The 13,724-nt window shown below is 41.2% G+C and overlaps 1 protein-coding gene across 1 annotated transcript in view; it reads right to left on the bottom strand.

Moving 5' to 3' along the window:
- Positions 1-5,410: 5,410 nt before the first annotated feature.
- The window catches only part of CPNE4 (copine 4), a 494,912-nt gene continuing 486,598 nt past the window's right edge, over positions 5,411-13,724 (bottom strand). Inside the window, exons 14-15 of the mRNA XM_068965804.1 lie at positions 10,238-10,474; positions 5,411-5,545 (exon numbers count right to left, since the gene is read on the bottom strand). Coding sequence (XP_068821905.1) covers positions 5,411-5,545; positions 10,238-10,474 — 372 coding nt within the window. The remainder of the gene's footprint in view (positions 5,546-10,237; positions 10,475-13,724) is intronic.

Raw genomic sequence — 13,724 nt, 5'->3', positions numbered from 1 at the left:
ATGGCTGAGTAGTAGTATTCTAGTGTGCATACGTACCACATCTTTATTCATTCCTCTAGAGCAAGCACTTCTTAAACTGTGATTCCTGAAGGTCCCTTAGACTCTCTCAGAAAGTCTGTGAAGGGAAGATGATTTTCACAGTAACACTAAGATGATATTTGCACCAAAAGTGTAAAAGCACCGATGGGGAAAACCCCTGGTGTCTTGGCTCATGTCAAGGTAGCATCACTTTACCAGTGGTCATTCTAGTTTCTCCAGCACAACTTTGAAGGAAAGAACATGCAGTTTCACTTAAGGATGATCTTAAGGAGCAGACAAATTCTTAGTGTTATTAAATGGACATAAGTTTGAGCAAACTCTGAGAGACAGTGAAGGATAGGGAAGCCTGGCATGCTGCAGTCAATGGGGGTGCAGAGTCAGACATGACTGAGCTATTGAACAAAACAAAACAAATTAAATCTTGACACTTAAATCCATGTCTTCTCCATATGCTGGGTGATAAAAGCATCAGAAAGCCCCTCTGCCTCAAAGAAAGGTACGTGTGCCTTTTCTCTCATGAAACATCATTTTTATTTAACAAAAGACTGATACAGAAATGAGGGTTACTCAGACATGGGTATTCAGGAGATATTTTCTTGAAAATGAATGAAGTGAGCCTGCCACTTCAAGAAAAACAACTGACAGTATTTGTTTCCAATGACAGTATTTGAGTTTTCAAGCAAAGAATAGAATTTTGGAAAACCTGTATCTGCTGCTGGAATTTGACTGATACTCAATACTCAGACTGTCTGATGAGATCAACTGTGATATTACAGAGCAGAAGAATGTGATTTTTTTTCCAGACTGTAAAATAAAGCGTGGAAGTATTTGCAGCATGTGAATAACAGTAGGTCATTATTTTCCAAATGATCAATGTTACAGAATCATGCATGAGTAAAGGAACCATGGAAAATGCCAGAAGTGTTTATTGATATGCTTCCATATTCCAAATTGCAACTAACCTTTAAGAAACTTGTTGAGTTTTGTTGTGGTAAAAAGAAGAATTAGCACAATTATCTTAAAAATATTACTTCTGTTACCAACTAAAAAACGACATGAGGCTAGATTTGCTTCATTGTACTTTAGCCAAGACCTCATTTCACAACAGGTTGAATGCAGAGGCAGAAATAAGAATCCAGCAGTCTTTTGTTAAGCAAGAGACACAAAGCATCTTGTCTCACTGACCATGTTTTGGTTTTGAAAATACAGATTTTTCTAAACATATTTTATGTTAATATATAATGGGTTCATTATTGATATACATGAATTAATAAATTAATTATAATTTCTGTTTCAACTTCAAATAGTGCAAATATTAATAGACATAAACCACAGAAATAAAATCTTTTTGGAGTCCTCAGAAATTTTAGCGTGGATGGTATCTACTGAGGCTTGTTGGAGGGCAGGCCACACATAGATGCAACTCAGTAGTTCCAAATTTGCACTCCAGAGCCAATGTAAAACCAGGGTACTTTTCATTTGACTTTAGCCCTTTTACTATGTAGGACAATTGTTGAATTTTGAGTGAGCTTTCTCTATTTAAAAATTGGCAGTTTTTATGTGGAATATCACATTTTTCAGTTGTCTTGAAAAACTGAATGGCCTGGCTTTACTGGGTCCACATCCTGCCCGGCCCCTGCAGTTGGGTGGAGTAGCCTTCCTCTGTATGCATGCCTTCCAGTGTCCCTCCATTTTTGCCACATCCCATTCTTTACATTCCTCCCTTTAAACCTGCTCCTTCTCAGTTTTCCACATGGTTTCTCAGCTCCTAGAAACATCTGTGTTTTAAATATCTCATTTACATGGTCTCCTCAGTGTCAAGAAGCTGGGAAGACCTGGGTGTGTCTCGAGACTCTTCCACTGCTCCTTGGGGGATGTTATATATCACAAGATGCCAAGGGCCCATGAAAAGAAGATAAGATCACCAGATGAGACAGGGATTTTTGAAATGGAGGCAAAAATTATATTTTAAGACTCATTTTCTCAGATATCATAATAATCTGCTGCTGAACGTGGCAAGTGGATGGGTAAGGTGTCAGGAAAGTAGCTGAAATAGGGGTTAAAAAATGAGTTTGTGCTCAAGAGCCAGAGTGTTTGTGTTCAAATCTTGGTTATAAATTTTTTGATAGTTGTGTGACCTTGGATGAGTTATCCAAACTCTGTGGGTTTTAGTTTCAATAAATAAATAAATGAATAAATGAAAAGTGAGACTCATATTATCTATCTCATTGGGTTGTTGGAAGAATTAAATGAGGCAGTATGTGACAAGCACTTAGAATAGTGGCTGGCACAAAAGAGGCCTTCAGTGATTGTTAGCTGTTATTTTTACTATTCTTTTGAGCTGGGCTCGAGCCTGGCTATGAAAAGGAAAGTCAGCTGCCTTAGGTTCTGCCAGGAAACCTGGACTCTGTCCTTACCACCCTATCTCCCAGATCCCAGTCATCCTGACATGAATGCAGTGGATTCCAACAGATATCTGAGAATGACCTGGTGCCTCATTTTGATTGACAGGCACAGTTACTCAAGTCATACCTGTTAAATCTATAGTGGATTTGGCAGAAGTACCTAAATAGACATTTCTCCAAAGAAGACATACAGATGGCCAACACATACGTGAAACGACATTCAGCATCACTAATTATTAGATAAATGCAAATTAGAATTACAATGAGCTATCACTTCAACCAGTCAGAATGGACATCAGCAAAATAATCCACAAACAGTAAGTGCTGGAGAGGGTAAGCCCTTCTGCACTGTTGGTGGGAATGTAAATTGGTGTAGCCACTATGGAGAACAGCATGGAGGTTCCTCAAAAAACTAAAAATAGAGCTACCATTTATCATTTGCATTGTAAGTTGCTCAGTCATGTCTGACTCTTTGCAACCCATTGGATTGTAGCCCTTCAGGGTCCTCTGTTCATGAAATTCTCCAGGCAAGAATACTGGAGTTGTCACTTTCTTCTCCAGGGGATCTTCCTGACCCAGAGACTGAACCCGCATCTCCTGTGTCTCCTGCACTGCAAGCAGATTCTTTACCTGCTGAATATGATTCAGCAATCCAATTCCTGGGCATGTATCCAGAGAAACCATAAATCAAAAAGACACATACACCACAATTTCATTGCAAGACTATTTATAACAGCCAAGTCATGGAAATAACCTACCTGTCCATCAACAGCTGAATGGATAAAGAAGAGGTGGCGCATACATACGCAATGAAATAATGCCATTTGCAGCAACATGGATGAACCTAGAGACTATCTCACTAAGTGAAGGTAGCCAGACAAAGAGAACTATCACTTAACCACATATAAACCACATAAAGAAAACCACATATAAACACTGCTTATATGTGGAATCTAAAAAATGATACAAATGAACTTATTTACGAGACAGATAAACAGACTCACAGACATGGAAAGCAAACTTATGATTACCAAAGGAGAAAGGGAGGAATGGAGAGATAAATTAGGAATTTGGGACTAGAACACGCACACTCCTATATAAAAAATAGATAATGAGCAAGGACCTACTCTATAGCACAGAGGAACTATACTCAATATCTTCTAATACTCTATAATGGGAAAGAATCTAAAACGCTAAATCACTTTGCTGTATACCTGAAGCTAACACAATATTGTAAATCAACTATACTTCAATAAAATTAAAAAAAAATCTATAGTGGATTTGATGTTGCTCATGAGGCATATTAATAAGTCCATTCATTTGTTCTTTCATGCATTTACCCAGTTGATTAGTATTCTATTTATTCTTTAAGCATCAGTCTAATGAATAGTTTTTTATTCATTAAATATATTGCTTACTATGTTCCTGGCACATAGACATGGAAGCTCATGTCCTTGTTTTGGGTTAGAAACAACCATCAGCTATTTCTGGTGAACAGGGTCTAAGTATTTTAATTCCCTGTCTGTTATAAACAAAGATACACATGTTTCTATGGGACTGTTGAAAGATTTATTCCTAACCTGAGACCAAGTAACATACATGGAATAAATCACTGTTCAAAACTGGCCTTAAAAAGAGAAACAAGACTATAACTCTTGGAAAAAATTCTGTAAGTACCCAATTTATTCATAATCAATATTTGATTTTTTTCAGTCATATATTTACCATCATTCCCAAATATGCTTTTGGCCAACATATATTTGTAAGGTTAAGATCTATGTTTATAATACTGGAAATCATACAAGGTACTTGATTTGCAAGTTAAATACTTCCCCCCTTACCAAACAACAAACAGATCTATTGTGCCTTGTCGTTTACCTTCTTGTATCACTGAACAAAAGTAGGCTCCACCTAGGGCATTTTATACTTGCAAAAAGCTTGCCCATTTCGCTGTAAGAAGATTATACAAGTGAAACATTCATTCTTTAGGTTCAAGAGTGGGGAATTTATATCAAAACAAAACACCTCTACCCAAAACAGTCCCAAGCCTTTGTGTTGATGAATTTGCTCTCAGGAGTGATAAGAAGCACAAAGAAGCCCAAGCTAAGCGTAAAGATCAGTCTGGTGGGCCACCTCTCTGAGGAGCCACACACACCACATGGCCATTTTCTGTGGACAAGTCTCCACTGTCATGGGTCTATTGAAGACTCTTTGAGGTCACACCTAAGGACTGACATAAACATGGGGCCTGAATTGGCATCACCTGGGATTCTGTGATAGCTGCTTGGATCTTGGGCTCACACAGACCTATTGCATTAGTCTAAATTTTAACAAGATCCTCTGGTGAACTGTATACACAAGGAAGTCTAAGAAGTGCTGGACTCGGTGCCCCAGCCCCACTTTAAGAAGATCACCTCTAGCTGGATAAACCTCTTCTTCAGGGGAGACACCATTCCCAGCAGGGAGGAATTATAGATGACAACGGCAAAAAAAGGTGTTTTTTTTTTTTTTTAATTTTAAACATGCAAAATACAGTCCATGCATCTGCCATTTTAAAAAGTCTCTCATCCTGTAGCAGATAAAACCAAATATGTTTTGGCTATCAACATTCAAGAAATGTTTCAAAATGCTTTACAGTGTAAAGATAATAAGAAATTTAGCAAAATTTCAACAAACCTGTATAAAAAACAGATACAGATAACTTTTTATTTCAAGGCAACATGCTGTAATGTAAAGAGTAAGTTATAATTATCTGTGTTTCTTTGTAAAAAGTCTTTAACAATACAAGGGATTAATGGATCCAGGCCTCAGGGCTACACATGCAAAAAAAATTGTCAGTTAGTTAAAAATCACCAAACGTGCTATTTTTAAATGTGTATTTGTGTGTCTTTTTAAGTACAGGAGTAATAGAAGTATTAAATATTAGCAGGAATAGTATCTGAGAACTCAGTAAAAGTGTGTACAGTTCATGGAGCCAGTGTCCGGGAAGATTCATACATTTCTGATGAACATTTTGGCTTAATCCCTTTGCCATTGTAATAGTCCACGACTTGGTTTGGGACTTCAGCCAACACGCTCTTTGCTAGGGCAGCTGGAGATGCCTGCAGGGAAGAAGAAATCAGCATGACTCTGGCACCTGGTTGAACTAATTTGACCCAAATCAGCCTAAACACTTGAATCCTGCTCTGAACAGCAGGTTCATTCACTTATTCATTTATTCATCATTCATTCTGTACTTGTCAGCATCTACTCCAAGCAAGAGTTATCAGATTGTTGGAAAGTGAGCTTTTAATTTCATAACTATGTTTTTTTTTTTTTTCATATCTGTCTCAAAATATAGAACTATTCACATCTGAGGATGGGTGAACATTGGATGATAGGAAGAACTGCCTTGCAGTTTTGTGTTTGAATTACATTCAAATCCAGACACCTATTTATGTTCCAGGCACTCTGGGAGTGTTGATAGTGTCTGTGATTCTTGCCATTAGGGAAGTTACAGTCATGTGAAAGGTTTCCTTGGTGGCTTGCTGCTGCTGCTAAGTCGAGACAGTCGTGTCTGACTCTTCGTGACCCCATGGACTGTAGCCCACCAGGCTCCTCCATCCATGGGATTCTCTAGGCAAGAGTACTAGAGTGGGTTGCCATTGCCTTCTCCCTCTTTGGTGGCTTAGATGTTAAAGAATCTGATAACAATGTAGGAGATGCAGGTTTGATCCCTGGGTTTGGGAAGATCCTTTGGAGGAGGAAATAGCAACTCACTCCAGTATTCTTGCTTGGAGAATTCCATAGACAGAGGAGTCTGGTAGGTTACAGTCCATGGGGTAACAAAGAGTCAGGCACAACTGAGCGATTAACACACACACACACACACACACAGAGTTGTGTGAGGGGAGCCTGGTGAGGCCGAAATGAACCCTCCCATGAGGCAGAACATGATCTACACCACAGAGAAGCAGATCACACCACAAGTGAACTTATTAGAACCTAAGATCCTTAAACCCATCCCAGAGCTAATGAATCATAATCTGTGTTTTAAGTCAATGCCTAGGTGACTCCTATGCATATTGAAATTTGAGAAGCACTGCCCTAGGGAGTCACAAACACTGTGTGACCAGAGCACAGAAAATCAAGAGCGTAAGTCATCTAGGAGATCACAGCAGGCTTCCAAGAAGAGATAGCGTTTACGTTGGGTATGTTTTGAAACAGGGAGAAGGAGAGGACTGGTGTTTGATCATTCTAGGGACAGTGAGTCATCTGATGGGGCTCTGAAGGAAGTGTGTATTAGGGATGCAGGATGGCTGTGCATTTACCTGGAAAATGAACTTGTGGCTGAGCGATGGAATATACTGAATACTGAGCTAGTTTATATAGCCTTTCTTTTATCAGCATTATAGACTCTAACCCTTGGGGCAGAGGAAGGTGGAGGCTGACATTTTGCATGAACTCTGGATTCAAGCAGAGCTGGGCTTGACCTCTGACCCTGGCACTCACTATTAACTGCCCAGCCCCTGGGCAAGTAAGATTGCCTGAATCTCACTGTTAGCAGTTACTGCAGAGGTTGAGAACTTGAGGCAGAGTGCAATGTTTGAGGTCCCTCAGGAAAAATCCTGAAGGAAAGAGGGCTGGCCTAAACGCCAGGTGACAAGGTTTCTAGCTCTTGCCTTCCTTGTCACTCAGCCATTTGACTTTGCTGAGCCCTGATGTTTTGAGACAGGAAAGCAGAGAATAGGAATTCATTCTACCTCAAATATTCTGGGTGGTTCAAAATGCAAGAGATCTTAAAAATTTCAAAAACAATCTGAAAATACTGTGCTTCTAAAGTGACTGCTCACATTTTGAAGATGTCAGTATGTTGGCCATTGGCATCCATTAATACTCTTTTATTTTATAAATAACTGCTCAAGTGTGTTAGATCATGGCCAGCTTGTACACTGGGGAAAACACAAGAGTCCTTTTCTCCCTTTTCTCTCTGGTTGTTGCTCACACAAATGTTAGAAAGATAAAGACTTGATTTCCCAGTCTTCCTGGCATATAGAGATGCCATATAAACCAATTTCACTATTTGAGACCCAAGCGAAGTTTCCTGGGGGCTGTTTCTTGGAAAGCTCTTCAACAGACAATATCAGTTCTATATCTCTTTCCCCTTCCTTTTTATCTTGAACTAGAATGTGATTTCTAGAGCTTTGGCAACCATTTTATCATTATGAGGGAATAGCAAAAAGAATCTGTAAGTGGTACTGACACTATTGAATCATTGAAAAAACTAGCCAGTAGCCACTAGCCCCTAACATTTAGCTACATGAGAAAAGAAAAGTATATTTGTACTTACATAATCAATTTTGACACAATTTCTATTTTACTATACTAGATATGTTTGATTATTCTTCATGTGGGGACTATTCCTCTGTATCATAGAATGCTTGCAAGTCTCTCTGGCCTCTACCTACTGGATGCAAGTAGCCATCAAAAATGTTTCTAGCCATTGCCAAATTTTTATGGGGAGAAAAATCATCCTTGGTTAAGAATAACTCATGTGATCCACTGTGATATGGGTTTGTTGTTATGTTAAGCCAAAAATATTCCTGACCAGTGTGTCAAATAGAACTTGCTTGGGTGATAAAAGTATTCTGTATCTATGCTGTCCAATGTGGTAGTCACCAGACACATGGTGTCTCTGAGCCCCTGTGATATGGCTAGTGTGACTAAAAAACCAACTTTTTAATTTTAATGAATTTAAATTTAAATAACCACATGTGGCCCTTTGCTACTGTGTTGGATGGCACAGCTCCCAATGATTCTCCTGCCCTTTGCACACCTGTACTGGTGGTTCTGGTGAGCAAAGACTGCTTGGAGGTCCTCAGGTTGGGAAAAGGAAAAAAATATGAAAGTAGCTGGCAACAACAGTGATAACAGCTGCATTTATTAACCACCTACATGCACCAGGCACTGGGCTGAGCTTTATATAGGCCCTTCTTCTAATCTTCCAAACTGCGTGTCTTTTACCCCATTTTACAAATGAAAGTCTGTGACACAGAGAGGTTAAGTAAATTGCCTTGAGTCACACAGCCCACAGCCTCTGCCTGTCTGAAGGTCTGGGTTACTTTGCAGAGCAGAAAACGAGAGGCAGCTCACAGGTTCCTGGCTGTATGAAATGATATCAGCATCTCATCTTGTGCTTTATCTACGGTTTATTGAATTCAGAGTAGATCAGTTTGGATAATGAAATGGTTCTCAGAATCTAACTTGAAATTCAGGAAGACGAGGTGGGTGTTGAGCTCCTGTTGCTCTGCTCTGTGGTCCACAGGAAGCTAGAACCCTGGGGCAGAGGGACAGCCAGCCCACCCCCTTCCTGGCCCCATTAGGCACTTCCTTATTGCAGGTGTCCCTCGTCCCCTCCCGCCACCCCACCAAGGTCTGCCTTCTTCATGTCGCAATTCTGGCCACGTCTCTAAAGTTTTGTAGTGATGGGGTAGCCCTCCTCAACCACCCACAGATCACTTAGGTGGACACCTGTGTCCCAACTGGGCAATTCTCCAGTAAATTCCCGGAGGAGGTTGGGCCCCTGGCTCCTCATCTCACTGTGGTACCAGTGCAAGCACGCAGCCGGCAGTCTGTAAGTGTGTGAGGGAGAGCAGGGGTTGGAGCGAAGGCTGCAGCCTTACATGGCAAAGAGGCATATGTGTGTATGTGTGTTTGCAGCGGGTAGGGAGAGGGTGGTTTGGGGAAACTCTTGAACCCCTCATCACTCAGGCAATATTGTGGGTGGTGGTCACTCCTGTGGTAATTGTGTCACCTGTCAAGATGGGGCAGGACATTACAGTCTGGAAGAACACCCTCTCCCACCTTGGGCATTACCCTAGCAACTAGCTTCATTGATGGACACAACTGTAGGGGCTTCAGCTCCAGCACACCCCGACTTGACAAAGATGCCCCTCCTTGCTGTCCTGGGCAGACACCTTGGGGGCTTGGAACCTCCCCTTGGGCAAGTTGAAGATAGGCTACAGTAGCAGAGGTACCCTTCCCCCAGGCTTACTGCCCACACTTGCGGCAGCTTTCACAATGGGCGTGGAATGAAAGAACACAGGGGACTCTATAACACAGCAGGGCTCTTTAGGGCCACCACCAACCCAGAGGGAAACTTCGTGTAAGTCAGAGAAAAAAATTTCTTTTTCAACCCGTTGGTCATAAACCAGTTTTGAGTCTACCTTGGCAAACTGATTCCAGCATTTCCCCCTACTGATCACAATCAACTGTTTAATATTATCCTTTAAACTAACTTTGTCATTTCGCTGGTTCTTTCATTACTGAATTAAATAAATCTTTGATGATGCTTACTATATATTTATAGAGGATTTAGGATTCTATCATTTTGTAAACATACTTTGCCAAGGCAAACACAGGCCTCTGCCAGGGCACATGGCTTGACAAGGAGAACTGAGGCTGCATTTCAGCTCCTCTTTCTACTTCAGCCATGCAGGAAACTATAGCTCCTCTTTCTACTTCTCTTGAGCAGGAAACAATCTGTCCAACTGTATATGCCAGCCTTGGGTACACTGAAGACCCTAAATCATGTAGATGAGGCCAAGTTCCAATGAAAGTTTGGCTACATAGTTAGCATGACTCCTCATCCATAACTCAGGGCATACTTCTTTCTCCAATGAGTCAAGCTTTCATGTCCTAACTGGGAGGTGGCCTGGCCCAGGCAGGTATGGCTGGCATTGCTTCACTACCAGCACTGGTGGAAAAATGGGGGGTTTCTGCTTTCCCAAGGTAAGCCCCCAAAATATGCATACATGTTTGAAGTTCCTGAAGGGCACGAACTGGACGATGTCACGGAGGACAGGCTCTCCCTTGGGTGATCTCAGAATCCCATCATCACCATCCAGCATCTGCATGTCGCTGAAGTCTGCGTTGCCTACTCCCACGATGATGACTGACATGGGGAGGTGGGAGGCATGGACGATGGCCTCCCGTGTGTCGGCCATGTCTGTGATGACCCCGTCAGTCAGGATCAGCAGGATGAAGTATTGCTGCCAAAGGTCGGACATCAGGAGACAATGGGGACAGAGAGGTGGGGGAGACAAGGACAAAGCCAGTTACACACTCAGGTGGCTCCAGTGCACACTGACCACAGCAAAAGTGATGACAAACTTTTCCTGAATGCCTGAGTTTACAGCCCTAAACACCAAAGACTTAGGATGAATGGAACTTAAAGGCTGGCTCAGTAATTGCAAGTAATCCAAATAATCCAAATCCAAATAATCACCTTAGTGATGTTTATAAAGCACAGGGTATAGACAGAATAGTAGAGGAGTCAGGGGCTGATTTCAAAGCCTCGTTCTCTGAAATGGTGGGAATTTTCCCCTGAATCCTCTGGGTCTCACCCTTTTCATCTCTCACGTGAGTGGTGGAGCTGGATCATTCATAGGGTCCTCTTCAGCCTGGAGATTTGCAAATCTAAAGTGGAGCTGCCTAATTTAGCCACCAGCTCCAACTGAGGCCTTGAAATGCCGTGAAAGCAATGGAGAAGCAGAATTTTACATTTTATCTCATTCAAATAAATTTAAATTTAACTTAAAAAATGGATACCTGATTGATTTACTGGAAATCTTTTAAGTATATTTGCACAACTATAAATATGTGAATCTAGGGGACATATGTATACCTATGGCTGATTCTTGTTGATGTTTGACAGAAAACAACAAAATTCTGTAAAGCAATTATCCTTCAATTAAAAAATAAATTTAAAAATATGTGAATCTACTTTCTCAATTATCAATTTATTGAATCTATATAAGGATCAAGTATTTTTGATGATATTTAGCATCCAAATTGAGATGATATAAGGATAAAGTACACACTTACAGTACAAAAAATAACTTAAAATACTTTATTAATAATTTTTATATGGAGTACCTCTTAAGATGATGGTTTTAGTTATGCTGGGTTAAATAAAATGTTATTAAAATGAATTTTCCTATTTCTCTGCAGCTTTAAACTGTGACTACTGGAGAATTAAAAATTTCTGCACACCTCCCACTCTATTTCTAGAGGATGAACATGAACATGAAGTCACTCAGTCGTGTCTGACTCTTTCCGACCCCATGGACTGTAGCCTACCTGGCTCCTCAGTCCATGGAATTTTCCAGGCAAGAATACTGGAGTGGGTTGCCATTTCATTCTCCAGGGGATCTTCCCAACCCAGGGATGGAACCCAGGTCTCCCACACTATAGGCAGACGCTTTACCGTCTGAGCCACCAGGGAAGCTCCAAACAAGAATACTGAAGTGGGTTGCCATTCCCTCCTCCAGGGGACCTTCCCGACCCAGGGATTGAACTCGGATCTCCCGCACTGTAGGCAGACACTTTACCGTCTGAGCCACCAGGGAAGTCAGAGGATGGCACTGCACTAAAGCCCTAGGAGAGGTGAGGATTGTGGGCTCTCCTTCTTTAGATCGTGTGCCCTGGACTGGTGAGTGGCCTGCAGGTGGCTGCTCTTCTCCAAGGATGGGGGCAGAAGGCTCTTCCTACTCTAAATTATGGCTGAACAGGCTTGTAGGAGTCTTATCTGAGACGGAGACTGGACAGGAGGCTCCATACTCATCAGTACAGGGAGGGCTAGGGAAGGGCTATGGGGTCTGAAGAGGGAAAGTTCAGGGAGGACCTCACTGTCCTTAGTTATTAGAGGCATCATGACAGCATTTCGGATGAGAAGGGATTCGGGAATGAGGTTACTGAGATGCTGCTCACACCAAACTCTAAAGAACTTTTAACGTAAACTTTGCAATATGCTCATCTACAGGGAATAAATGTGGGATGGTGAAACCACTCCAAGTTGCCACATTTCAAAGGAGAAAGGCTAGATAGAAAATCACATGTTGAACATATCTGGTTTTGAGAATCACACTTAAAAGGTTGCATATAGGGCTGGTAGTGCTAAAGAGTTCTCATTTTTCTCTGTGAGCCTGAAAAAAATATTTTTAAACAAAACAACCCAGTCAAAATACAACTGGAGAGAAGAGAAATTCATACTATGATGAAGACAGACATGTGTCCTTAATGCTTTTCATACAGTTTAATATAGAGGCAAATTCTGTTCCATGTCTGCTAATTACCCACCCCTAGTTCTAACGGAACAATTTTAAAATTCATTTGAATTATCAATTTTCATCCATACCTATGCTTTTGGAGTCTTATACATTCACAGAGAAAGTGGCCTGGGAGTTTGGAGGAAGGTTTTAATCAGAGAAAGTGATGGAGGAGCTACGGAGGTGCAGGGAGAAGAAGCCAAAGGAGGCAACTTGGTGGCTTAGGGATGGATGGATGTGATGCAGGAAATACCAGAGTCATAAATGACTCTTTGCAGGGTGTGCCTTGGAGGCTATAACAGGTACCAAATCTGGTTGGAGCCTCCTCCTGATTCCTGAGCAGGTGGCCTTGTGAGTGAATCACACTTCTGCACCCCCACCATTCACTCCTCGTCCTCCCCTAACTCCTGTCTGATCTGATCTTCATGGTTCAGGGCATGGATCTCCCCTACCTGTCCCCTAAAACACCTCCAGGAGCAAACAGCCTGACAATCACACCACCATATCGAGGAATTTAGAGTTGTCATTGTCTAGATAGGGTGTTGGGAAAGTATTTTCTGTAAAGGGGCTATGATAAATACTTTAGGCTATGTGGGCCATAATGGTGTCTGTGGCAATGACCTAACTCTGCCTGTTCGAATGAAAATAGCCATAAATATTACTTAATAGGAATGTGCATGGCTGTGTTCCAATAAAACTTTATTGAGGGACACAAGTTTGAATGTCATATAACTTTTGTGTGCCATGAAATATGATTCTCCTTTTGATTTTTTTTCAACCATTTAAAACTGTAGAAGCCATTATTCACTAACTGAGAAACAGGTTGCAGAATGTTGCTGGCTTTTCATTTAGAGCAGGGATTCTTTTTTTCTTTCCAGTAATTTTTATTCATTCTTTTTTAAAATATAAATTTATTTATTTTAATTGGAGGTTAATTACTTTATAATATTGTATTGGTTTTGCCATACATCAACATGAATCCACCACAGGTATACACGTGTTCTCCATCCTGAACCTCTTCCCTCCTCCCTTCCTGTACCATCCCTCTGGGTCGTCTCAGTGCACCAGCCCCAAGCATCCAGTATCATGCATCAGACCTGGACTGGCGATTCATTTCATATATGATATTATGCATGTTTTAATGCCATTCTCCCAAATCATCCCACCCTCTCCCTCTCCCACAGAGTCCAAA

This window comes from Capricornis sumatraensis, chromosome 1, assembly GCF_032405125.1.
Source record: "Capricornis sumatraensis isolate serow.1 chromosome 1, serow.2, whole genome shotgun sequence".
In the NCBI taxonomy this organism is placed as follows: Eukaryota; Metazoa; Chordata; class Mammalia; order Artiodactyla; family Bovidae; genus Capricornis; species Capricornis sumatraensis.
This window is presented reverse-complemented; position numbering and strand designations above follow the sequence as displayed.